Source organism: Pholis gunnellus (genome assembly GCF_910591455.1).
Source record: "Pholis gunnellus genome assembly, chromosome: 16".
Taxonomy (NCBI): Eukaryota; Metazoa; Chordata; class Actinopteri; order Perciformes; family Pholidae; genus Pholis; species Pholis gunnellus.
In genome coordinates, this window is record NC_136543.1 from 7954007 (window position 1) to 7981452 (window position 27446).

At 42.6% G+C, this 27446-nt stretch overlaps 2 protein-coding genes across 14 annotated transcripts; one reads left to right on the forward strand and one right to left on the reverse strand.

Moving 5' to 3' along the window:
- Positions 1 to 12: 12 nt before the first annotated feature.
- On the reverse strand, positions 13 to 3264 carry LOC306708328 (protein C1orf43-like). Of its 2 annotated transcripts, none has more exons than XM_079176138.1 (7): positions 3242 to 3264; positions 1830 to 1931; positions 1588 to 1696; positions 1431 to 1484; positions 944 to 1110; positions 766 to 824; positions 13 to 588 (listed from the first exon to the last, which is right to left on the reverse strand). In XM_079176138.1, exons 2-7 carry the CDS (start codon positions 1890 to 1892, stop codon positions 381 to 383), a joined length of 660 nt encoding a protein of 219 aa, XP_079032264.1. In that variant the 5' UTR covers positions 1893 to 1931; positions 3242 to 3264; the 3' UTR covers positions 13 to 380. The 2 variants fall into 2 exon arrangements, with proteins under 2 accessions (XP_079032264.1, XP_079032263.1); XM_079176137.1 differs by lacking the exon at positions 3242 to 3264 and adding an exon at positions 2034 to 2388.
- Positions 3265 to 3621: 357 nt separating this feature from the next.
- On the forward strand, positions 3622 to 26892 carry ubap2l (ubiquitin associated protein 2-like). 12 transcript variants are annotated; one of them, XM_079176571.1, is made up of 30 exons: positions 3622 to 3739; positions 4935 to 5072; positions 5746 to 5823; positions 6655 to 6765; positions 7816 to 7990; positions 8730 to 8831; positions 8968 to 9013; positions 11834 to 11878; positions 12704 to 12810; positions 13140 to 13199; positions 13280 to 13332; positions 13648 to 13733; positions 14138 to 14318; positions 14446 to 14644; positions 14813 to 15138; positions 15354 to 15526; positions 15835 to 15925; positions 17138 to 17177; positions 17255 to 17459; positions 18122 to 18188; positions 18496 to 18829; positions 20093 to 20181; positions 20296 to 20349; positions 20467 to 20548; positions 20799 to 21016; positions 21219 to 21324; positions 22616 to 22741; positions 24599 to 24666; positions 24772 to 24969; positions 25541 to 26892. In XM_079176571.1, the coding sequence occupies exons 2-30, from the start codon at positions 4977 to 4979 to the stop codon at positions 25634 to 25636; spliced, it is 3612 nt and encodes a 1203-aa protein (XP_079032697.1). In that variant the 5' UTR covers positions 3622 to 3739; positions 4935 to 4976; the 3' UTR covers positions 25637 to 26892. The 12 variants fall into 12 exon arrangements, with proteins under 12 accessions (XP_079032697.1, XP_079032702.1, XP_079032703.1 ...); XM_079176576.1 differs by having other exon boundaries at positions 24775 to 24969; XM_079176577.1 differs by having other exon boundaries at positions 17273 to 17459.
- The last annotated feature ends 554 nt before the right edge of the window (positions 26893 to 27446 follow it).

Below are 27446 nucleotides of genomic sequence, written 5' to 3' on the forward strand. Positions count from 1 at the left end.
GAAGAAGCGGGTTGCAAAGCTTTTATCTCAAACCACGAAAGAGTTCAACCACACATAAATACAAATCACACAATATCAATGAAATAAGTTATGATGGTCCGTATAAATATCTTACATCTGTACAAACACAGTGAATCAAAACACTGAAATTTACATTTGGACTTGGGAAAAACAAATCCAGGTGACTTGCCATTAACTTTGCTGTTTTAAAAAAATGACAATGCAAACCTTGCCATGTGGGCTACAATCATATTTGTCCTCTGGACATGTTCATTAGTTCCAAAATACAAACTAAGGCCAACTTTATGTTCTCCAGCAGGCTGTTGCAGCCGTTTGTCCACACAAACATTTTTGCGACAGTCAGCTGTAGCAGCGATCTCTCACAGGGTGCTCTCCAAGGTGTTGTAGTTGTCTTTGAAACTTTTGAGCTCCAGAAAGTGTTTGGGCCTCTTGCTGCGCTGGCCAGTGGAGGGCAGGTAGGTGACCTGGATGGTGGAGGGAGAGCTCCGGACAGGAGAGCCCGTCAGGTCCTTGGCTGCGGACTGATGGTGCTGGTCCAGGCTGGTGGTGCTGGAATAGGCTTTCACCCTGAGGGAGGGCAGAAGGAAAGGGGGGTTACTAATATATAATAATACTAGTACACATAATAACATTCATGGATATCTAATGAAATAGCAGTGTAAGTAGTAGTAGAAACGATTACATGTGAAAGCATGCACTAGCTCCAACAATGTTTCAAGTCTGGACCAGTGGAGCAGCACTTACACATCAGCCAGTTCGTTGAGAGCTTGCTGGTATTCGAGAAACTCAGCTTCCCCAAACACCTGAAAGAAACGGTTAAAGTCAAATCAGTAACATGCTGCAACATAACTGTTAAAACCCATTATATTCATATTTTCTTTTCATCACCCATCAGTCACACACAAAAAACACTCGTAAGCACCCCAGTCCCATGGCGAGCGCTGTCGTAGCCTTCGAGTAAACGGTCAATGAGCGGGCTGCGGCTGCTCTTGATCAGAGAGTGGGAGTTGCGCAACTCCAGCAGCCAGTTCCTGAAGTTGCGTCCAGTGAACGCACTGGGACATCGGCTTATCTCCTGCAGAGGAATCTCTGAGGTCCAAACAGGAAGGAACCACAAGTGAAGGTTAGAAAAGATGAAACTTCAATACTTCCCATGGGAAGGTTGGGTCACTAGAAAAAACATGATTTGGTATTTGAGTATAATACATAAATACAAAAACTAATGACATAAGAAATCCATGTTTGAACTGCTGCTCCTCCTTGAGAGGTAATTGTTGAAGTGATTTTGAGAGAGAATAACTGTAATGTGTGTGAGAATAATAGACTCAGTTTATGTGATGAGATGATGATAAGAACAAAGCATGCACCTGCAAAATCAGTGAGTCCAAGCATCACGTTTAATTTCTCACCTGAGTCACGGATGGCATCCAGAGCTTTCATTCTGTACAGGTAGTTGTAGCAACCTGTGAAATACAAACATAATACAAATACATCATAAAATACACATTTTTGATACATACATGCACTTCAGGTGTGTGACCAGATGAGCTGAATAAGGTGACTGACTGATTTGTGATTCCTGCTTCAGCCTGTCGTCTTCCTCTGATAGGAGACGAGGTTCGAAGCGGATCTCGTTGACCTTGGACAGCCTGGAGTCAATCTCCTCCCTCAGACCCTAAATCAATTCACGAAGAAAATACACAGACATGTGAACTCCCGCTCCAACGGCAGCTACTGCATACAGTAGTCAACTATTATTTGGCAACACAAGAGGTAATCAAACGTATAAAAGTGGAGATCCACTTTACCTTTGGTGCGTTGTGGCCAATGGGTGCATGGGGTCCTCTGCGGGATCTCATTGCGAAACGCATGATTTGCCTTTTGACGAAGATGAACAGCAGCACGAACACCTGCACACAAGACCAGACGTGACGGGACAGGGTTTTAACGGCGGCATCATCACATGAGTACATATCAGCCAGCAACTAAAACAGAAACGTAGCGTCACGTACCAAGCTTCCATAGGCCATAACCAGAACAACATTAACCCCTGACAATGATTCTGCCATGTTGTCTGTCCGTGTGTACGTTACAGTTTATCCACAGGTCGGTTACGTTAGCTAACCTAGCGAACAAGGAACCTGTCGTTCAACGTTATGTTACTAACATTAGCTTGGTAGCTAACAGTCGGTTGTCCATCTTGAAAAGAATGGCCACTACTGCACATACGAGAAATTGTTTATCAGCTTGGAAAATATGTTTTTACAAAAAAAAACAACTATGCAGCAACAGTGCTGATACTCATCTATGTGTTGAGCGGCATCATGCATGAAGTAAGAAGTGTAACGTTCGCTTGTGCTAGCTGGGGAGCAGTGCGACAGCGACTACTGATTTGCGACTCTTCAAATTACCGTAATAACTGTGTAAGGCGGACCAGTCAGGTCAAACAACCTACACATAGTTTAATTAACATTTCTTACAAGATTTTTAAAAAGTGTTGTTCTTTTTTTAGCCCCAAGATGTCACAGGACCCTAAAACCTACTGCTATCTGTTTTGTATTGTACGTTGTGTACCATGTTTCTTTTTGTACAAATTACAATGTTTGATTACAAACACTAAAGATAATTTTGCATTATGGTTTTTTCATATATTAGTGGCCAAACTGTTGTCATTAAAACAAGCCCCTTACAACAATATAACTGCACTTTCTACTGGATTATATATATATATATATATATATATATATATATATTACATTATTATAATAGTATTACTCGTCGTAGTTGTAGTAGAAGTAGTAACAAATCAAAAACTATTTTATCTACAATTATTTTGTTTATATTACTTATTTTCTTGTATTGTATACTACAATATTACATATTGTTGTATCATTATAGCATAGTGAGTGTATATAAATAACACATTGCATATACTGAACCCATATACTTAATTCTATGTATATTGTATTAATTATTCATGCTTGTACCTATACATTTATTTATGTAGCACACAAAGCATGACTACAATAAGCCTCAATAAGGATTTCAGAGTTGCTCAATTATTTGCACAATTCATTAGTAAAGTATTTTGAGAAGTTACTGTTATGTACTGTGTATTATGTATTGTCTGCAGCTTTTGATTGTCATTTCTGTGCTTTCTTCTATGCATTTTATTGTCCCTATTATATATTGTTTTTCATCTGTTTTCATACCTTCTTACCTTTCTCTTGTGCTGCTCTTGCATGTGAAACCTGAGTCTTTCTGAATCTTTTCAATGAGTTCATACTGTCAAGTTCATGGCTCCCACTGAAATGTTTTACATATAATTCGTATTAGATAAAATGCAATCTCTCACACGCCTCATCTCTCAGTTTGCCAAAATGCATTATCTGTGTTGTGCATCCATGCCACTGACATGTCCTAACTCCGCTGATAATATTAAACTAGTGTGTGATCACATGTTGTGGGTCCAGTTTCCGCGAAGCGCCCTACAGACCACGTGACGTAGCTCTCCGTGGTGTCAGAGTGGAAAAGAAACAGGTAAATTCAGTCTCTCGCTTATTGTGCGAGCGAGTCGGTTCGCTATATTGCCCCAACTTAGTTGTATCAACTTGGGGTTCGGGAATTATATCCTGTCCTAAATCCGACTAGAAGGTCGACAACGAGACCACTTGTCGGCCGGTTGTGTAGCAGTGTCTAATATTGAGTCGGGTTTCTGGTCAGTATCGCCTGTTATTTATTTTCATTTTAGCGGCCTGTAGGCCTGCCTTTAGCCTCGGTCTACGTTGAGAGCCTGGCCATCAGAGATGCAGTGGCGTTAGAATGCTGTAGAGTGGTGGTGTAGTTTGTGAAGCGGCTACTTTGCTAACATAGCTAACCGGCCAACGTTGCCTACCTGTGCGAAACGACGGTAGTTAGTTAAATTAGCATGGCTAACGTTCGTTAGCGGACAGCTAGTGGTAACCGAGTGGCACGGGCGTCTTTGGTTTGGTCGAACATTACAGCTTCACTGCTAGCCTGTAGCTGATTAGCTCATTAACTTGTGGCTATCGAGCTAAGTCAGCTAACGCTAACAACTAAGCGTTGTATAGTCAATTCTCGACACTCTGTTAGCTGGTTAGCTAGCGTCTGTTAGAATTAGCCTCGTTGTCACCATGAGGTGAAGCCGTGTGAAGCGGAAGCCTACCTAGACTTCAGAGCTGGATGATTTCCCCTCAAGTATTAGCGAGTTGGCTAGCATTTTGGCCATGTGGCTGGCAAAATGGAATTGGATATGTTGGACGGGCCCCGGCTTTAGGCTAGTGTGTGGGCTAACGTTAGTACAAACAGGGTTTTACGTAACGTATGCGAGATTAAGCAGTCGCTGTCGATAGCAAGGTTAACAATTTGCTATCGAAAAAGATGCAGTCGGATGCGTGAACTGTTTGTATTTTGTCTCTCTCGTTTGGTGTTCATAGCGGGGTGGATCTATTTGTAATAGGTTTGTAATCGTATACTCGTGTTTCACAATATATAACGTTGGGTTGACTAAACACCACCGAGGCTATTTTGATATAGAAAGCGTTGCATAATGCTCTGGAGAGTTAAATACGCTAACGGTATGCACTTGTACGCCGTGACTGCATCAGCACCCAGTGTACCATGACTTTTGCTTCGCGGGTCAGACCCGCGGCTAGCTTCGGTTTTAGACATTGCCTTAGAAAGGGGCTGAAAACACCCTTTGTCAACGTCCAGGCGTCTCTGCGAACAAAGCTGATGCTGTCTTCTTGATAGCGCCGCTAGCTACCCCCCATTAGGCAATAAGCCACCAGGCAGTTTGAGGAAGTAGTATTCAAGTGCACTAGCCATGTACGTTATGACACAAATGGGTCATAGTCACAGGTCTGTAATTCCTCTCGTCTGTCTCTCCTCAGGTGTTATTCCTTTGTAAATACTGTTATTTGTATATACTGTAAATGATGACGTCCATGGGCGGGAACCGAGCCCGGGGCAGCTGGGAGCAGACACCGGGCCAGACACAGAGTCAGACACAGCACAAGCAGAGGCCTCAGGTACCCTCACTCTCACCACCTGTCTCACTGCCCAGATGCACAGTGATGTGCACCAGGGTTGAGTATAGGCAAACCAATTTATAGACACAGTTTCTACAAAGCTAACGTTACATTAGTACTGACACCAAGAATTGAGACGGTATTATTCAATATAACTTCAAATACAAAAAGCATAGTTCAACATAATATGCTGTCTAAGAGGTTGTGAAAAACAATACCAGTTAAAACCACATGACGTTGTCTTTTGATGAGATTCATAGCAAAGAATGTATTACAGGATAATCAATACCCGTTGACACCATATTTTCACTGAACATTTCCTTCAGTATATTCATATTTTTGTCTGCCACCTGTGAAATCTTTAATTTAGGAAAGGATTTAAAAATATTTACAATATATTATTTCTTAATATAAGGACAACTTGTATGCCATGGTGGCAGGTGACTTGGAATGTTTACCTACCACAGCCAACATTTACAGTGTTTTGGCAGGTGCTAAATTTATTCCCAGTGCTTTCTGTTAGACGCGAACATCTAGTATAGTATTTGTACACAAAAGTTGTTGAAGATTTTGTAAATGGATAAATAGGAGTTGTTCTTTCTGGTTTTACAAGAATGTAAATCTTGTGGTTCTGCTTGTTATAAATATTCGGTGTTCATTTCTTTTGGAATAGGCTACTGCAGAGCAGATCCGACTTGCGCAGATGATTTCAGACCACAATGATGCAGACTTTGAGGAGAAGGTCAAACAGGTGAGCAAATGCGCATCTTTTTGTCTGTTCTGTAGTATTCAAATAGTACTATTCTGTGTAAAATGTGTTGGTGTGATATTGATCGGAAAAAAAGGCTTGAACTGCGTCTTTTTTTATGGCACAAGCTCAGTTATGAGAAATGATGAAAAATGTAATTTCTGGCAATAAGATTTAGTAGTAATAGTACTAATAAAGAGAGACACAGTATTTGATGGAAGAGACCAGGTTGTGGTGGATGAATGTGTCAAATCACCAAATAGACTGGGGGTTGAGTCTTGCGAGAAGGCTATTTTTACACCAACATGACTTATTTGCAGTTTTCAGTTCAAGCTTTGGGCAACAAAACAACTTCTTTAGGTTCAGGAAAAATATACATGGCCTACAGTTGGCTGCATACAGTGTGCAATGTGTGCCAAGTTTGGTTGCAAATAGCATTGTTGGCTACAGACATCTGGGAGCTTGTCTCAGCCATGCTATATATAGTGTATAGTATATACACGCGGGTGTAAATAGCCACATTGGCTATTCCGCCCTCGTGCAAATAGAGTTTGCATCTGACACCTGGGTGCTAATAGCATCTGACAGAAAATCCACCCTGGATATCACCGGCTGCTCTTATTAAATGAGTCTTTGCAATTTCAGTTAGTAACCCTTTGTTATAGATACTTAAGTGACCAAGAGGCTCAATCCCTGCTGTTAGCAGGTGTACTGTTCTGTAGTTCAGTGTTCGGATGTATGTTGTTGTTTTTTTTAAAACATTTGGCACAAAGTGCCAGAAGTGTACGCCTGGAGTCACCTCTGTCTCTCATCATGACACTCCTTCTTTTGCAGCTGATTGACATCACAGGCAAGGACCAGGATGAATCGATGATCGCACTGCACGATAGCAACGGGGATGTCAACAGAGCCATTAACGTGTTGCTGGAGGGTAGCCCAGACACTGTGAGTATTGGCTTTGTGTGAGGGCTTAGGGCCGTAAGGGCCAGATCCTGGAGAGATCAGCGCTACGCTGGGTTAGATAACTATGATAGTGGACTTCAGTTTCCACTGTAAGAGTAGGGATCCTGTGAAGGTACAGCATTGTAAGAGCATGGACAGAGGCAGGTTTTCCTAGTTTAGACAAAGTACTATGTAAAGGTAAAAAATGCAAAAAAATATTCACCTTGAACACATTTTCTCTACTGCCCCTGTTGCTCAGTATGTCAACTCTGCATGCCCCTAGTGTATTGTTTTTACTGACCCATTAGGAAAAATGGACCCTTTAGCAAATGTATTACCGTCTCAATTACGTTATCTAACAAGAAGTAAAAGCAGTAATAGACTGATATTTTAATCTATGACCAGTTCTTGAAAAGAACAGTATGAGTTGGCCTTGCTTGCAACACAAGTGCACTAAGGACAAACTTGAAGGGGCCCTCATCATTGCATACAAGCTTTGATATACTCGTAGCTACGCGAACATTGGGTGGAAATTGAAAGCAGAAAGTGTGGAAATGTGTCTTGCCAGCACATTAATCAGACCTGATAAGGGGTTGTCAGCTACCTGCATTGTAAAGATACTGGCTCAGTGTAGAGACCTTAAAAGTAACTATTCCTCTTGTCAGTAATGTCCCAGAAAGCAATATTGAACTAGAGTTTTTAGTTTTTTACTTTGTGATTTTAAAATGGCTGCTGCCAATTCTGGCTGCATCTTTGACAAATGGTGAGAGAGACAACCAGAAACTATTTCTTAATAACCAGTTAGCTCACTAGCTGACCAGCCAATTGTCTCAAGTCAATGCGACACTCAACATCCAACCTGTTTGTTTATGAATACATTTCTTTTAGTTGTGATCATATTTTTGGTGGGTATGTTGCCCTGTTGTGACAGTGCTCTATAAAATACTTAATTTAACCTTCTCGTTTCCTCAGTGGTTGTTGTTTTTGGTCATCGTGACTCAGTACAAAGTCGGTGAGTCCAGCAGTGTAACGCTGTCTTTATTTCTTCCTAAGGACTCTTGGGAAATGGTGGGAAAGAAGAAAGGGGTGTCAGGCCAGAAGGAGACTAGCCAGGCAGAGATCGGAGAGGAAGGAAAAGAGAACCGGGAGAAAGGAGGAGAGAAAGATGTAGCACGTCGCCGAGGTGGAGCTCCACGCAGGGGCCGTGGTGCCAGCAGGGGCCGAGAGTGTAAGTGATTACCATTCTTTAACTATGGCTTCATTATATTATTTTGTTCTTTAAAATGAAACCGAACAAAGCACTGATGCAATCAAAATTGCAACAGGCACTCTACTATTACAACTCGAGATGATTTCCTCTCTCGACACTTTTCACTAATCAAAACAAACGCTGTTCTTGTGACCTGTTAATGGGCACACGAGAGCCCTGTAGGACTCCTAAATGTGTCTGCAATTTGTGCGTGACAGTTATTTGTCAAATAAGGCTGTATTTTAAAATCAGAAGTTCTCCAGTGTTTCAATAATGGAGGCTTTCAATGTGAAGAAGCGGTAAACATGTTTGGTTTGCTTCAACAGTAGCTCGTAATCTTGTCTCAACAGTTTCTTCTATTGGATTAAATTGAGATTAAAAATGTTGCTCATGTGCAAAAAAGTAATTTAAAGATGAAAATAGGGAGCCTTTTAAAAAATGGCAGTTTCTGACATCACATGTATGAAAGCATGTTAAACTAATACTAATTACATCACACTAACACTAAAACGTAATAAGTTTGTTTTTTATCTACGCTGCCTTCTTGACCAGGACCTTGTAGAAGAGATTTAAAATGTCAATGGGAGTATCCTGGATAAATAATGGTTAGATAAATTAAAATGATTAAGAGTAGTTTGACAGAACATCTTGGTTTGAAAGTTTATATGATTATTTTGACATTCTGTAGTGTCTAAATTTGAAGCGGTTCTCTCTCCAGTTCGTGGTCAGGAGAATGGCTTGGATGGAGCCAAGGCTGGAATAGCTGGAAGAGGTGCAGAGCGAGGCCGAAGGGGAAGAGGCAGAGGAAGAGGCACCATTGGTAAGTGGCTGAAAGAAATGTTTCCCATCAAAACGAGTCGGTATCTAGGGAGGGTTTTTACTTAAACCGACAGTATTTTTTTCCTGTGACATTAGTTGTCACGGTAAGAAACTGAAGTAACCTCTTATCTCCCCAGGAGTATCTGGGCGGCGAGGAGGCAGATTTTCGGCGCAGGGCATGGGGTAAGAGAACACCTGTGTTGCCTAAAACCAGAGGGCCCTTTGTTCCACTTTTACCTGTTGCCATGGTCACCAGAGAGCAGGACCCCGGCCTATTGTTTAGCCTTAATCCAAAGGAGGGAGAATATACATCAGCCAATGGGATTGAGCAGCGTGGGCAGAACAACTCTCATGATGTCTAATCATTTTATTTGGTGTGAAATTTTGATGGATCCACTCGAGAGGGTGTCTCTGCTCTCTGGCCCTAGACTGCAGCTGTGTGTGTGTGTGTGTGTGTGTGTGTGTGTGTGTGTGTGTGTGTGTGTGTGTGTGTGTGTGTGTGTGTGTGTGTGTGTGTGTGTGTGTGTGTGTGTGTGTGTGTGTGTGTGTGCGCAGTTAATGTTGCTTTTACTGGTATCTTGATCAGTAGGTGGCATAAAAGAAGAGGTACTTCTCAAATGAACAGTCAATCCAAATTTAGTTATTTAATGGTGAAAAATTGTAGCTGTCATGACAAAAGTCCTGCCTTTTGACTTTAAGCAGTTAGGTGGGAAGTTATAGATCTTACAATCTTCTTTTTATCTTGATCTGCTGAAGTAGCACATGTGATATGATGTGGCTTTCTCTAGTGCTGTCGACGGCTGAGTGGTTTCCTCCCATGAGAAGCCTGAATGTAATTTCCACTCTTGAATGTGTGCTACAAAGCTACAGTAATCATGCCTTAAATATATTTGAACACGGGTTCAGAAGGTAGAGGAAGACTTGAATGAAACTAAAGGTGTTTTGATTTAATTCGCAGATATTTGCTCAGGTGGTGCACTGCACACAATTGCTGTAACAAAACCTCACGTCTTTTAGGTTTCATCTGTATGCCCTGTGTTTCCATGATGCTGTGAAAATGTCAAACAATTTTAAGTGTATTTGTGAAGTGTGGACCCAGATATTGACTTGCATATCTCCAGGAACACTACAATATGCTTTGTTTCATATTGGTCATAATTGAGCTGAGTGCTGGGGCTTCGCACCTACAATTGCATGCAGTGCTAGCTGAGGTGTTTTCATGTTTCCTAACCTCCCACCTCATGCCACACAACAGTTCTGTGATTGCTTTTGCATCTTGCTGCTAGCAGACACAGTTCACCAGCGTTGCTTCAGTGTCACTTAAACACGGTGGCTTAAATGAAACGTGGCTTTAAAGGAAGGTGTCTTAAAGCAGATCCGGTCTTTGATCAGTTTATTACAGTGGATTGCATTTGTGTGTGTGTATCACTGGTACCTTGTGCTAGTACATTTGATATGCTACGGCAGCATGTACCATTCACCTCACGTACACATATTCTGCTTGAAAATGTTAGCATGCCCTGAATTACACTAAGTGAATACTGTGAGCTCACAAGGGAAACAAGTACCGCAATTCATTACTGAAGAATAAGCTGATCAAAAGGATTTGTTCTAAAGTTGGTGTAAAACTTAAATTACTAGGATGATGGGGTTGAAATTAATAAATGAATTCAATATAATCCACGAATGTTGGTTTTTAGCCAAATATAACCGATAATATATATTTTTTAATTCCATAGTAACAGTAGCTTGTAGATGCAGAAAACCTCAGGGTGCCAAGAATCTCAGACACATTCATTTTATTATTTAATGCAATACAGAAGATACTCTTATCTTTAAAGCTGCCCCAGTTTGAAAACACTGTTGAAGGAAGTCCATTGTGTTTTGCACAATATTAGTTTTGGATGTGTTGTCTGAAATATAATAAGTCTTAAGTATTGGCCCATTGTTGGTGAAACGGATCATGGTTTTAAAAACCGTATTGAATTGATCTTGAATCCTTCAGATTGTGGCACAAACAGTAATGTTGCATCCAGAGTGGCGTTGACCTGCAGCATGTAACACGGCTGCATATAATCAACCTCCTCCATTGCTGATGTTGCCTGGTGTAAAGGATGCATTCATTATATAGCCAGTTGTGTTCACTCGTACCACAGCATTGGTTGGCACATTTACAGCACTGCCTCTTTGGGTTAACTGTTAGCTGCCTTTGTATTTGAGTTCTGTGGTTGAGTGTGCAGAAAAGAAACTAAGGGAAGAGATAGGACTCCCAGTTTGTTACGTCTATAGAGGCCTCTCCAAATTAGCATGAATATAACTCTCCTGAAAATGGTTACAACTGTAGGACACAGCTACAAAGACTATAGTAAGTATGGTTTTGCTCCGGTGGAGACTGAGCTGTTTATCTGGATTTAGCCAGTTCAATTCAAAGCTAGTCAACGTTTATCACAAAGTGTGTTTGTCATCATTCAATTTTTACTAAAAGAGCAGTGAGATCAAATACGACTAGTTGACTAAAGATGGTGATTTCTTTTAATGGAGGAGATATTGAATGCGGACTGATGCATTCCCATCGGCATCCTGTGTGACTGTTCAGCAATAGCTTTGAGATGATGCGGCTGTGTGATGGGCATCATTGAAAGTCCTGAGATTGTTTTAGCCATTAACTGAATCGGTGGAAAGATTACTGCATTTACTCTTGCATAACTGCTGTCATCTAGCAATGGTTTTTGTGTTTGTGGCTGCATTGTGTAATCTTCTGATGAGTTGGGGTTTCTTGGACTGTGTATTTACCCACCACGACTAAAAGCACACTGGCTTGCCTTGCATTGGGGATTGACTGACAGGTGGCGTAGAGTGTTTGTTACACTACTGGCACAGGCAGATCAAAGGCATTTTGCTCACGCTGCTGCTCTGGATTGTGGTTTGAAAAACAAAAGCTTTATCTTCTACTTTTACTTTGTTGTGCTTCTTGTAATTGTTGCCATTATTTTCCCTCTAAAGCCAGATTGATAAGGGGCCCAGATATGATATTGCAGGAGGTGAGAGGTGAGTGCATCGCCTCTGGTGTGTCTGTTATTCTTGTTTTTCTGTAGGGAGACTTTTAAGTGACATAAAACAGGATGTTTAATATAAAATATTATCAAAACAAAAGTATTACTCTACATTCTATTAATAGTATATGAAATGACCTTCCTGAAATTTGATGTTAAATCTGCTCATGCAAAGCCATAAGTGCCCTCAGATTTGCACAGGAAATATCTTCGACAAATAATGAAAGCAGCTTAGCTTGACTCAAAAGAAAAGTCTTTTACATCATCATGTTGCTAGGTTGCGCCAGCTGTAATTTATCCCAGCATGCACGGATGTGTCAGATTAATGAAAGACATGCAGTACCAGGAAAAGAGTTGTTGAGAAACAACAAAAGCAGTATTTGGATGCTCACACGTCCTTATTTGCATGTCTTAACTGTAAAAACTCTCCAAGACAGTAATGGATTCACTTCAGCCTCTTATCATTTCCTCTTCCTGCTACAACCCCAGTCACTCCTTTTTCTGAAGTGTTTCTATTAGCTTAAAGTGTAATGACGATAAGAGCAGAGCTGGGGATTCAAACAGTACTCATAGTGCAATATTCATGCTCACTAGTGGTTTGAAGCGCTTAAGAATTGAACTGCTTCTGCTTGACATTTTCAAAACTTTGACCTGTAGAAGGTAAGTTAAAAATGGACCCCAGATTATTGTGTGTGGGCACCCAGTCATGACTGAAGTCTTCATTTGTTTTTTTTGTAGTGCTGACATTCCTTCAAATGTGGCCAGTACTTACTCGATTACTCAATTCTCAACTCGACCCACTTATTGCTTTCTTCCCCAGAACATTCAACCCTGCTGACTATGCGGAGCCAGCCCAGACAGAAGAAAGCTATGGAGGGGGCAGCACCTGGAACAACACAGGAAGCGCGGAGCTCGAGGAAGGAGCTAGTAAGTTAATTTATTCAGAAAGGTTTTCCCTCCAATAAGAGGGGGTTAATCTTATCAATGAAGCATCTGTTTACCATCCAAACCATTTTGATAATCATCAACATCCCAAAGATACTCCTGCTGTAAAGATGAGAGGAAGGTTCACTTGCTTTTAAAGGGCACTTGCTTTTTGAGGCTTTCTTCATCAACCATGCACACTGTTCAAAATCCGAGACACATCCCGCTTACATCTTAACATCCAGATCCCTGTGCGTCCAGTTGACTCAAGTATAATCATCTCTTTTCATTACATTCAACTTTGATCTCCTCACCTCTGTCTTTGTCTCTAGGGGTGGATTACGCTGCAGGAGAGGGAACAAATTATCCGCCCAAGTTTGACTCTGCTCCTGGTAAACCTTTTTTTCTGCTATTCTGTTTGAAACTCTTCTCTTATCTCTGTAGTATTGAACCGTTTTTCTTTGACTCACAGGAGCCTGGAGGTCTGCCACGGAGGAGTGGGGCACTGAGGACTGGAATGAGGATGTGAGTGTTTCTGAGCTTAACCTCATGGAACTGCGGTAGCTCTAGACGTTCTAACTTAATGTTATATTTAAAGACAAATCTGAACACTTTAGCAAAGTGTCACTGAAGGAAGACTGGATCCATCTATATCCTATGCTAATTATTACTATTTCACACAAATGTCTTGTTGGATGACATTAAGTCATGACGTGTTGGACATGCATAAATGGAAACTGCAATACTCTCGTTGGCGGAGACATGCAGCCGCAAATTCTGTGAACTTTTGTTCTTCCAACTAAAACTACCTCCATCCTCTACTCTCTCTTCCTTTTGCAGCTTTCAGAGACCAAGATATTCACAGCTTCCAGTGTGGCGTCCGTCCCTCTGCCTCAAGAGAATGTGACCATCACCAAAGGACAGAGGTGGGTCACTTGTGCACTTCATCAGCTCGACTCATGTTTTCCAGGAATGGGTCGAGAGAATAATTGCATTTGCTTGGTTTCACTGTTTACTTGGCTAAATGTCAAAAATATTTTCTGGGTTAAGCTTCTCAATTATGAAGATTTGCTATGTTTCCTTGTCTTTCACTATAGTGAACTGTATAATGGTTGGGGGAACAGTATTATGTCACCTTGGAAAATTATGATGGACATTTTTTGATTAATACACCAAGCGATTAGTTAAGAAAAGAATCTGCAGATTAATTCATGATTAGTAGTTGGATTTCCTAACTGATATTTGTACTTGTGGTATAAATAAAGGTTCAGTTGACACAGATCACATTTCAAATGTCTTCTTGAATATGAATATTTCTGTTTTGCTACAGGATTGACCTTGCAGTGCTCCTGGGGAAGACTCCCCCATCCTCCTCTTCAGAGACAGAAAACCCCCCCATGGAGGCCACCCAGCCCCCATCCTTGTCCCAGTCACTGGTTTTTAGCAACTCCAAGCAAGGAGTGCCGCTCTCCCAAACATCGTCCAGCACCCCTTACACCCAGCACAGCATGGTGAGACTCGCCATTTTTAAAGTTTATATCAACCACTTCCTAGCCACACAGGAAAGGGATAGGGCCATGTAGCACCAATTGTTTTTTATTGTTGTGATAACAGTGTCTTAATCTGCCAACATTGCAGGTCAGCATGCTGAGCAAGGGTTTCGGGGATGTGGGGGACCCTAAAGGAGCTAGCACAGGGACCACTGGTTCTCAATTCCTGGAGCAGTATAAAACAGCCCAGGCACTGGCCCAGCTGGCAGCCCAGCACTCCCAGACCGGACCACCGAACACAACCCCTTCATCCTGGGACACCAGTGCCGCCTCACTGGGACAGTACGGTGAGATAACATTCTACTCTAAATACTCTGATCTTCCCTCAATATCCCCCTGAGCATGTTACGGATCATTCCATAGATCCTTTTCTTTTTTCTTTTTTTAATGTAGGAATATCCAAACTGCTCTCAGGGTTTCTTTCCTAACTTTAATATTTTTTTTTCATTTTACAGATATGAAGACTCAGGCGGAGTCTGCGGTCCATACGCCCTTTACGAAGCGGCAGCCCTACCAGGCCGCCACCTCGTCCATGTTGGATGTTTTCCTGCAGGACAAAGGTCTGCCTCCTTCCTCCTCGTCTTCTTCCTTACCGCAACAAACAACATCCTCATCCCATGTGGTGCCGCCGCCTGCTTCCTCCCTTCCCAAAATGGCAGCAGTTTCATCACTAGGTCAGCAAATTTCCCCAAGTTCCTCAGACGCCCATGGTTCTAGTCCACTGCTGTTGCAGCAACACAAACTCAAACAGCAGAAGAAGAAGACTTCCATTTCATCAAAGGTAACAACTGAATAAAAAAAAAACAGCATATTTGAAATGTGATGATTGGACCTTTTTGTTTTTTTTAATGAATGAGAAGCTTAAGAAATTCTCCATGTAAACAAAAATGGCACATTTCATGGATGTGATGTGAAAATATACTCCTGGTTCTGGGATGGCAGAAAACATCCTTGAACAGTTTTGCCGAGTTTTATAACGCTCTTCATCTTCCTCAGATTCCTGCATTGGCGGTAGAGATGCCTGGCTCAGCAGACATCACAGGCCTCAATCTTCAGTTTGGAGCACTGCAGTTTGGGTCAGAACCAGTTCTACCAGACTACGAGTCCACCCCCGCCACCACAACACAAGCCAACCAGGTTCAGAACAGTCTCTACACTAGCCCCAGCAGGTTAGTGCATTCAACATTTTTTTTATTTTTTTTAAGAGATGTGTTCTCACAGTAAAATATGTTTTGCATGATTTATGCCATCTGTATTATGGCTGTAAATTAAGCAAGTATTTTTTTCTTACGCAGCATTTAAGTACTGGGGGGAGGGGTAATATTTGAGTGCATGTTCTAGTCCCTAAAAGTGCATAAAAACTTAAGTTGTGATTAGAATTGTTTGGGTCAGAATCACTAGTTGTTCTCTAAGAACACAATCTTGGCAATACCGTTGCAATCTGCAGTGAGTCAACTCCAGCTCTCTCCAACTCCAGTCAGATGGACCTGTACGATCAGAGAGCGTCCCAGACTCGCCGCTACCCTCCCTCAGCCTCTTCCTCCCCTCAGAAGGATATGCAGTCCAAGGTATGGCCAAAGATTCCCCCTTTTTCACTTCAACTGGGAAAACATTTGATTTGGTGTTGTTATAGTAGTTAGAGCAGTAGCTAGTGTGGACAATATGCCTAACCCGCACTTAGACCTTTTGAGCTCATTGCTAGTGTTGATTGAAAGGACTGTTTAATTCTCCTGGTGTAAATATCTAACGAAAAAGATTGTCTGGTTAAAGATATAAAGAGCTCCACACAAATTGCGTCAGTCGAACTCACAGGTCTTTATTAAAGTTCTTGTTTAATCTAAAATCCTGTCAAGAGCATTACCGGATATGGTTTTTATATATACCCTCATTGGTCCAGTTTAATTGTGGTCCGTGTAATACACTACTGGTGTCAAACCTGACCGGAAGTTAAAACGCTCTGCAAAGCAAACAAGCATCTTGGCTCGACTCTTTACAAAAGTCCCACACCCTTCAGCCTCTTAAAGGTATAATATGTAGTCTCATTGTCGATCGCTACTTGTAAACACAGAATGCAAACTTTGCCTCTCCTCTCTAGCTCAATGAGAGGGAGTGTAGAGGTGGTCGACCGATGAAGAGAGGGGCCAGTGTTAGGAGAACAAAGCTGTGAATCAGAAGAATAAAATGTTATTTTCTGATTGTTTTACGGTGGTTATGTTCTAAAAGCACTGAAAAAAACAGGTCCACACCTCACAAACTTGCAGGAAGGTCCCCAATTTTGATTAAATACAGCCGAAAGCAAGCTTTATCTTGCTGTGGGCTGTCTGCACTCTGTGCCCTGGTCTCCGCTCAGTCACAGACTGTCCCATATGGACAAGGGAAACGCATACACACTGAAGGACACAACAAAACACAGGGATGTAACAACCCATTTTACGCCGCTTTGTTTCAGACACTAAAGAGTGCCATGTGTTTGACCTGGGGATGAGAACGGGCTGCTTATTGGCTGGGGCCTAAATGCCTTCTTGGGGTCCAAATGCTCTGAGACCTAGAAATGTCCCAAACAACGCAGAATATGAGGAAATGCAGGTAGAGGGCTCGGTCTCTGCAGATACAGACACCGCCACACACTTCTAGTGGGTCATAAGCGATGATTGAGAGGGATTCTTTTTGTATCAGTCTATACTTAGAATTTTTAAGAAATCCTTGCTTATTATGCCTTTTGTAAGAATGGCCTGTTTCCATAGAAACCTCTGAGCTCACCTTCATTGTTGGTTTTACAGAATGGCTTCAGTTCAATGCAAACTGCACAATCTGTGGAAGGTAAGTGTCTATTTACATTTAATTTTTTTTTTGTTAACAGCATTTTTCCTGATCACTCTGGTTGGAATTTATTCCAGAAATGTCTCGTTTTCTAGCTGCAGCAGGCTCTGCAGTATCGGTCAAGCCGGGCTCAGATTCAGTCACGCCCGTCTCCAGCATGGGCTCTTTGGTTGACGGTGGCGCTGCCTCCTTGTTGTCTACATCCAATCAGATGTCCCACAGTGGTCTGGGGCACAGTGAAGACCTCCCGCCGAGCACTCTCCCCCCTCCTCAACACAACAAGTGAGATGCTGCTAAATGAACATGCATGATAGAATAGGAAGTTAACCCGTATCTTAAGTTATGACCTCTAGACAGAGTCCTCCAGTTGGGTAACCCGCAAAAAATAAAATCTATAAATTTGAGTGCCTGGGATAAAAATGAACTGAATGCGGGTCATTGAATGCAGTCATTGAGAACAAAATGTTTAGTCCTTTTAGAAGTTCACTTCAACCAAAGCACACCTGCATGCAAGGCCCTCATTTTGTCGGTTAACGAGGGTCTGCTATCTTTCAGGAAAAGAAATTGTCATCCCTAGCCTCAAGGTTGTTTTGTATTGTGAAAGCCTGGCACTGATTGTGCTTGCCATCAAGCACAGCCAGTGAAGGAGACTTCTCCTTGGCTGGATTTGTGATTTAAGAACAGAGAGCCCAGTTTAAACCAGGTACTGTGTTTAATCATGGGTCAGGCTGCAGGACTTGTATAAACGGATGAGGATGGGTCCAGTTTTGACTTGGCGATAATTGCTGGTAATGGGTCTCTTCCTGTACTGCGTGTGGGCGGGTTCAGGTTTGCAGAACTGGACCCGTGCAGGACTCTGCCTCTGGGGCAACCCAAGTACCAGTAAATGTGATGTAATTCGGAGATAGTTGAGACGTGCTCTGAATCTTCCCGTATTTTTACAGCTCTCACCCATCACAACAGAACAGCCACCTTCCATCTTCAGTCCGGACATCCAACTCAAGCCTTCTGGTAAGCTGGTTATATGTATATTCCTGTATTTATACCAGAACCTGTCATGTGGATAAAGCATAATGTCTTCTGCTTTTTTTTTAATGACCCTTGAAGCAGATTCAATGTTATTTTAACCAGACAGAAACCATGAGCTGTGTGTACATGCTTATGCGGGACAGTGCATCTTTATCCATCTCTGAGCCTTTTTAAAGCTGCATTTCCTGTGATGGCAGATGGACACATTAGATGTCCATTCACTCTAATGGAAATGTAATCTCATCAATCCTAACCGCATCTTTCTGTCTTCTTCCTTTTGTCTCTACAGCATCCCAGCTTAGACGGTGACTCAAGCCTCCACTCCTCCTCCTTCCCTTCCTCAGTGTCAGCCGTACCGTCATCAGTTGCCTCCTCATCCTTGGCGGCTGCTGTGCAGGTGTCACTAGGGGCCCCTCAGGCCTCCTCTATGGGCCATGCCACAGTTTCAGCCCCCTCCGGCCTCGGCCATGTCAGCAGTCATGCCATGGGCCTCAACACGGCCTCCATGTGTGTCCCAGCTGCTGCTGCTGCTGCTGCTGCAGCAGCCGCCGCTGCTTCACTCGCCGCAGCCGCCTCGGTCATTCCTTCTTCCGCATCCTCACGCAGCTCTGTGGCATCCTCAGGTTAGATATAAACATGAAAAATACACCTTGTGTTTAGTGGTGTAACTGTCGATCAGTGATCCTTACGGTTCCCCCCCTCACGATTCGGCAAGCGCATGAACCATGCATTAAACGTTAACCATGACGGTTTGAAATAGTTTTACTGACGATCATTATCCACCAATATTCAGTAAAATATGCGATCAGGACATCGGCATTCATGCTTTTCTAGTCGCCGATTTCTGATAATGTTGCATTGTAAACGACTAATCCGTGTTTAAATTGACAGAGAGCTAGTTAACGATAATGACACCGCTAATGGCCAAGGAAAGAAAGTTCTGTAAATTATAACGGTATCATGATGTGTTCACATGTAATCCCGTAAAATGTAGTGTTGGTGAAGGAGATGTTTCACAACAGCATAAATGGATATTGGAGAGGGATTTATGACCCGTTTACACTAGCTCTAAGCAGCTTATAATACATCATTAATACTAATATTGACATGTTTTATTTTTAATCCATATCTGTTGCCTAATCATTTGAATTGTGTTTTTATGAAGAAAACACTAGCAAAGTAAAAGTACAACATTTAGAATTTTTGGTGGTTTACACTGACTTCAGAGCAATTGAAATTATGTTTTGGACATTGCAAAAATTAATATATAAAATATTTATATCTGTTCTAATGAGACTAGATATCGTCTTAGATTTTGTATATGGTAATATGGCAAAAGTGTCATCACTTTACTGTAACGCAGCATTTCAAAATGGTAAAAGACATCATTTTTTTAACTTACCAGATTGCTCTAGCTGTTCTATTATTTGTTGTGGTTAATTTTGATCAAGTTAAAAAAAGGTGAGGCCAGAGGTTTGTTTGTGACGTTGAATAGAAGAATTGGTAAAGGAATGCCGTAGTCACCATGTCGAGTTAGAAATGAGCCTGAACAGCAGTAAATCGAGTGAGAGCCCCCCTATCGCCCACTTAAAGCTGAAAGATCGGCATTTATAAAATATACGGCGTGCTACGTTATTATCCTTATTGGCTCTGTGACTGATTCTCGCCGTCATTTTAACGAGCTGAAAGACCTTCACTTTGATTCAACAAATGGCATATTGTGTCACTTTCTACACATTTAAACAGTTGAGTGAATCCCCCCGGACCCCACTAGCTGGCTACTCCATGCCCTTTTGGAAAGCCCTGCCAGTTTAAGCAACAGTTAATAGATTTGTAGTATTGGCTTGTTTGGCAAAATTAATGCAATTGTTATGTTTGACTTACAGGGAAAGCACCTCCAAACCTGCCACCTGGAGTGCCCCCTCTACTGCCCAACCCATACATCATGGCCCCTGGACTACTGCACGCCTACCCTGTAAGTTCCTGCCAGCATCAAGTCCGTCTTTGTACGATCTAAACTGTACTTGTTTGGAGTTTTTGTTACATAATTTCTGTAGTTGCACGGTTTTCTGACACGCGCTTCGTTCAGCCCCAGGTGTACGGCTATGATGACCTCCAGATGCTGCAAACAAGAATACCGCTGGTGAGTTTTGTTTTATGATGAGTCGTAAACTCCTGCAATAGAAACACTATGCACAAGTCGTACTTTATTGCTTCATGTCTATTATTTCTGTTTTATAAAATAAAAAATTCTCTCCAGGATTATTACAGCATCCCCTTTGCAACTCCCACAACGGCACTGACTGGCAGAGACGGCAGCCTGACAAGCAACCCGTACTCTGGTGAGCATACTAACAATTGCGTTGAGCTTACTTTGTCTCTTCAGCAGTTAGCTGCATGTTGAAGAAGCTTAATATGCTTAACTTATGAACAGTGGAACTTTTATGATTATCCTCACAATAAACTTAAAGGGGCTTTTTTTTGGGTTGGTGGAAAGTGAGCCTGGCAGGTTGACGGCGTACATGTCTGCAGTCACACATGGGTTCTAACTTCCCACTCTGTCCTGTCGTCCTCTGTTGCACATATTCGCAGGTGACTTATCAAAGTTTGGTCGAGGCGATGCATCCTCCCCGTCTCCAGCCACCACATTAGCTCAGACACAACAGAACCAGACCCAGACGCATCACACCACACAGCAGCCCTTCCTCAATCCCGCACTGCCGCCTGGCTACAGCTACACGAGCCTCCCATACTACACTGGCATGCCAGGCCTCCCCAATACCTTCCAGTACGGACCTGCTGTGTTTCCGGTAAGATAACTTCTCCACAAGCCGGCTAACTTGTTGGCTTGCATTACATTCTTGCTCCCACCCTGAGTTTTTTTTTTTTTTTTTTTTTAAAGTATTGTATTGTATTGTCCCTTTGACTTTTCCTCTGGTGGCCCCCTCAAGACAAACTTTGGTTACGGCTTGCTGACATGACTACACCTGCCATGGTTTTGTCTCTGTCCAGGTGGCTCCTACCTCGTCAAAGCAGCACGGTGTGAACGTCGGCGTCAATGCATCAGCCACACCCTTCCAGCAGGCTAGTGGCTATGGTTCCCATGGATACAGCACTGGTGAGGCGCTAAACGCTATTGAAGCTGCAGTTGTTTTGTTTTTTTAGAAGGGTCATGCAGGTCCTGCTCTATATGCCTGCATACCAATAACTATGTGCTGTTTCTCACGATGAGCCCATTGATTTCTCATTGGCGTGGAGTGCATATTTCATTTGCGCTCTGCAGCGTCTACAAGCATAAACATGATGCTTGTGTAAAGACTTCTGTTACGCTCGTGTTGCCAACGGTTCATAACACATTGTTGAATGCTGATTCTCACTTGAACTGTGGACCTCAAAGTTAAATCTGAATGTTTTTAGATTGTGTATGATGAATATTGAGGTTCTATTGTGTCCGATTATTGGAAATGCATCTGCACCGTGTGCCCAGTTTTCATTGCCCGTACACACAAGAAAACATGTCTCAATAATGGAGCTGTTTTAAGATGGCAAGAATTTGTCTTGCCACTTCTGGTTTCTTGTGATGAAATGTATAGGACTGTCATTCTACTGGATGGGAAAGGGGAAGATGGGCTTGAACAGCGGCTCCTGGCTTCATCAGTTTATTTAACAGAGGGGTTAGATTATCGTTCTGCTGTCTTCCATAGCTTGCTCTGCTATGGGGTTTGCACCAAGGCTTCACCTTCCACCACATCTCCTCCACACACATTCATCCTTAACATGGATCACCCACCAATATCTCTTAAAATGACTCCTTGTAGCCCATTTTTTTCCCCAGCAGTTTAATTCCTTCACAGTTGCCTTCCTGCTATCTACTCTTATTTTTCAGTGATGCTGTTTTTTTAATTTTCATGCTTTGATACATCACATCAATATCCATCTTTGGTCACATGTGCAGCACCTATTCGTTCTAAGCTTCACCATCTGCTGCTTTCTGCCATCACCCAACTCAAGCTCCCCCTCCCCCTCCTCCCCTCCCACACACACAACCTGCCTGCCCCCTCACTTCCCCCACCTCCTCCCCACAGACCTGGGTCAAATAGTATTTGCAAATGATGTTAGCGTTGTTTCTGATCTGCTTGTTGTAACCGGATTGACCGGTTTTGCCACAAAGGACAATACATTTGGTGTTTTAGTTCAGATACTTGCAGTAAAGTATTTGGATGTCAGTATAATGTGTTTTGCTAGAGGACACTATCTGTATTGTCACAATTTGGTAAAACCTGTCCATGTGGTACACTGTTTCAGACCAACGCTATGAATTGTTTGTGAATGCCACTTGAGGCAGGTCTGTTTCCCCTGCCTGGTGTGTCTAACGCTGTGGGCTGCGGCTGTGTGTCTGACTGTTGCAGGCTATGAGGATGTGGGCCAGGCTTCAGTGAGTGGGGATTTCTGTAAGGGCGGATACGGCACTGCCGTGGCCGCCGCTGCTTCTGCACAAAACAAGCCAGCCAGCTCTGTCACCGGGCCGGGAGTCGGTGAGTGCCGCCACCTGCCAAAATATAGAAGAAAAGAAAAAAACCCTGTCCCTCCCGTCTTCCTCCTTGTGTCACCAGCCATCCTTCTCCCACTCTTTGCTCTGGTTCCTTTGCCTCATCGCTGATGAGCTGCGCCTGTGGGAAGACCCGTCGCACTACATCCGCTTTTAGACCGTCCAATGCCGCCTGCCTCCCTTACTAGCCTCGTCTGCCATTCTGTCTGTTTAGTGTTCTCTTCCAGAGCGACTCATCATCAATCCAAATGTTCTTTTTATATTCTTGACATTTATGCTACGTAATTATTAGATTTAGAGTCAAAAATGTGGCCGGTCACAAGGGCTGTGGCTGCAATATACTGATGAGTTGCTCTGGTTGATGCCGTCCCATTGTCCCCTCTGTGTTGCTAGTGCTTCACTCATGCTGGCATGTCCATCTCCAGAGTATTGAGTTCACTGTCCTGTAGGTTACAATCCAAGAGAGAGGGGGTGTGTGTGTGTGTGTGTGTGTGTGTGTGTGTGTGTGTGTGTGTGTGTGTGTGTGTGTGTGTGTGTGTGTGTGTGTGTGTGTGTGTGTGTGTGTGTGTGTGTGTGTGTGTGTGTGTGTGTGTGTGTCGTTTGAAGAAGCTGCAGCAGCATTCACACTGATGCTCTTGTTCTTCACGCAGAATGGTACCTGAATGAACACTAAGTTGCCTTGAAAACGGTGCTTGAGGTTTTGCTCTCAAGTGTTTCTGCCGTAATCTTTGGAATCTGTATTGTGGTATTTCTGTGACAAATCTATATGAAGAATGTGTTAGCCAAACCAAACGATGAAGGAAATGACACCATTTTGACCTCTAACTGAGGGGTAATTATTTCTTTAGAAATATGGAGGATCTATTTCATAGTAACCGTCAAGAGTGAGCTCTTCATTTTATTCAGCTAGGCTGTCTATTGTGTTTGTTTTTAACCAAGTAATATTTTTATAACTTTCAGCGCAGTCTGAGTCGATGCTATCAGATTAATGCAAAGACTACAGTGGCACACAGGGATGGGCATCTCTCGTGCTGACATTGTGCATTTAAGGATCCAACACTGATGCAGCATGTAAAAGAACTCAAACCACTCTTCATTAATATCATGTTGCAGCTTACTGTGGTTTTCTATCAGTTCCGTTGCTTCAGATGCCAAAAATCACATTAGCATCGTGCCTCTTTCTGACTGTCATGTCTTAATAAAGCCATACAAATGATTCCTGTAACAGACTGAATGACCAAAGTAACTCACTTCAGGGTGAATTCATCATGTGATCAGTCTTCTTGCTCACAGATTTTGACATGTCAGGGACTCAAAGACACGACCATTTTGTTATGTGAATGCTACTTGAACTGAGTCTTACTAGAATCAGTCTTTCATGTCCATTTTTTTTTTTTGCACACCAGTTGACCTTGTTCTATGGCGATATGGGGGGTAACAACCACAGCAGTAATCACCAGATGCTCTACTGTGGCTGACTGATGCACTGCGACACCATCTCCCTCTCTTCCTCTTAATTTCATCCCTCTTCATCGCCTCTGCTGTCCTCAATACAGGGAAATTCTGCTGAAATCTATGAACTTACACTGACATAGATGTTCATACTCTATATTTCCCAGGAACCTCGTTTGTCTTGAATTGGAGAAAGTGTTGACACAAATATAGAACATGTGTATAGAATTATACAAATAACATTCCTTGTGGTTGGCACACCATGTAGCAATTGTGCTGGCTAGAATCTGAAAATGGCTGAGCATGGTTTGTTTGCTGGGTGTTTCTCAAGTCCCCTTAACATGCCCACTTTTTGGACTAATGTTGTCTCCTGTCTCCCCTGTCTCTGCAGGAGTCTCTGTGACATCAAGCAACACAGGGGTACCAGATATTTCAGGGTCTGTTTACACAAAGACGCAGGTAATTACAGATAATACATCGTTCAAGCCTCTCTCTCACAGAAGAGGACTTTTTGCAGATTGAATCAAGCCAAAACATGTCTGTTCGTCGTGTCCCTTCCTCCAGCAGTCGTTTGAGAAGCAGGGTTTCCATGCCGGCACACCAGCGGCTCCGTTCAGCCTGCCCTCGGCTCTGGGGAGTGGCGGACCCATCAACCCCCCGGCGGCTGCCGCCTACGCCCCTGCCCCCTTCATGCACATCCTGGCACCGCACCAACAACCCCACTCTCAGATCCTGCACCACCACCTGCAGCAGGACGGACAGGTAGCGTACAGTGTTTGTCTCCATCTGTTGGTGCAGGTCGCTTTCACACCTGCAGTTCAGTTCAGTGGGTTTGGACCAATAACAATGATCCTTAATTGCCTTTTTTAGTTCCGGTTCATCTTGCTTTCGACCAGTTTTTCTTTTTTTTTTGAACTCTCACAATATCATATGGATTCACGGGTGACTCTTTCATTGGACTGTTTTAGTCACTGTTGTCTGGCTTCATCAATGTAAATCAAATTCCAGTGACTGATAGCAGATCATGTAGCACTTCACAGGTTTAGCTTCTCTAGTGTCACAGAGCTCACTGAGAAATATTACCTCATCTGTTAAAAATAATGACAAACGGGAAAAAGTTCCTGTTCGGGCATTGTATTTTACTTGCTTTTAATGAGGAACTACCAGAATACACAGCAGCGCACAACCTCAACATGCCCGTTTTACTGCTTTCAACCTACTGTTGCATCAGGGGAAATCCCTGTGCCCAATCCCGGAAGTATATACTTGTTACCATCGTTACTAAATGAACTTGCATAAAACATCTAAAGATAAACTCTGTCCTCTCTCACAGAGCGGCACCGGACAGCGCAGCCAGAACGCCTCCATTCAACAGAAGTCTCAGATCAACAAGTCGGCATACAACAGCTACAACTGGGGGGCAAACTAACATCAGCTGTCGGCCCCCACCCCCCACGCTGTTGACAGAAGCTAGAAGGGGGGCTGATCACTCCTTCCGCAAACAGTCTCCACATATAAACTCCCCCTCACCCCCCTGCAGAGATTCCCTCCCCAGTCTCTTGGCCCAGCACTCCTGCAGCTCTGACTGCGGTCAGAGGAGGTGCTGTGCCGAGAGAACCAGCACTGTAATGATGCATGGATGGGCGGGAGGGACAAAAGGGGCTTAGAAGAGAGGGGAGATCGGAGCTAAATGGTTATAGAAATACACCGTCAAGAGGTGAAATATTGAGTGTTGGGAATTTGTATTGTGTTAATCCCCCAGCCTCACCCACTTTTCTTTGACTTGTATGTAACATAGAACTGTTTTCTAAAAGAATGAAAGAACATTTCCTGTATGGTCGTTTTTTTCCGTTTTTTTGTCTTCCCCCTCCCCTTTTTTTCTTCTTTTTTTCTTGCAGATGGGGAGGACTGAAGTAATATCTAAAGGTGGGGGGGGACAGGCTGGTTTTGTATTTCTCACCCGCAACTCCCCACTACTTCATTTTTTGGTGGAACACAAAATACCCAAACACATAAATTAGCTTAATTGCTGTTGAATGTTTTTTTTTAAATGTCATTTTAAGTTTCAAGAAACAATTCTCTAAATTGGTAGAGTTGTGAAGTTTATTTTTTACCAAATATAGATATATTATATATAAAGACATATAAGCGAGCTCACTGGCTTGGACTGTGAGGAAAGTGTTTGTCATGTGACTGCGTGCATGTTTGTACACACGGGGGCTGTGGTTGTGTACTGTGCTTTGTTTTTTGCCTAGCACAGAATTTTTCATTATCCAACACTTGTACAGTAACTGTTCCCATGAATTATAAATATGTTGCATTACGGCCCCACCTATTCTGCAAGAGATGTTGAATGATTTCCAAGGCCAATACACACCCAATCTGCCTTCCAGTGTGTTTCGTTTTTATTTATTTTTTTTAGGCCCCCCACCTCCTCCCTGCTCCACCACCTGTCTCCCATTGTAAGGAAACCTGCAGCATTGAATACCAATGGACAACATTGTACTATGGTTTTTTTTTTTTTTTTTTTTTTTTTGTCAGTGATTTTTTTTCTTTTTGTACTGTGCGTTTTAAAAACAATTTAAATGGATAAACTTGTCTTGTACATATATAAAAAAAACAAAAAAAAAAACACAAGTACTGTAGTCCCTGTTTGTTCGATGACTTTCTCCTTTACCTTCTCGTAATTACTTGCAGACTTGTTAGCTTTTTGTTTCATGTATTTTTATTTTGTAAAAATATATAAATATTAAGTAAATAAACAAGAAAAAGACATTTTCATCGTTTTGGATGTGAATGTCTTGTTGGAAACAATTTGTTTCTCCTGTGGCTTGGCCTTAATTCATCTGACAGTTTGAAACGTTAAAGTCACTGATACTTTATATCAGGGGAACAATGAATTGACAAACGCAGTAAGAAGCCGTTCATCCAGTGAAACCATCGGACTCAGAGGCTGGACGGTTGGTGTCTGTTAGAGGCCCGAGTTACCCAACAAACTCCAGAGGATCAGCACTGCACTTCTCCAGGCAAGACTTGGATGCCTTTTGCATCTATAGAACCTGTTCTACAGTGTGATTGTCAGCAAACTGTCGAACAGGTTGGTCTCTAGATAAATATCTAGGATGCCACCTAAATTCAATGTAATCTTGCCGCCATTTACATTTCCTTAAAATTGGTCATGTCAACATACAGCCATGCTGCTGGTCCTTACAGGATACTACATACATGTCCTGTTTTCC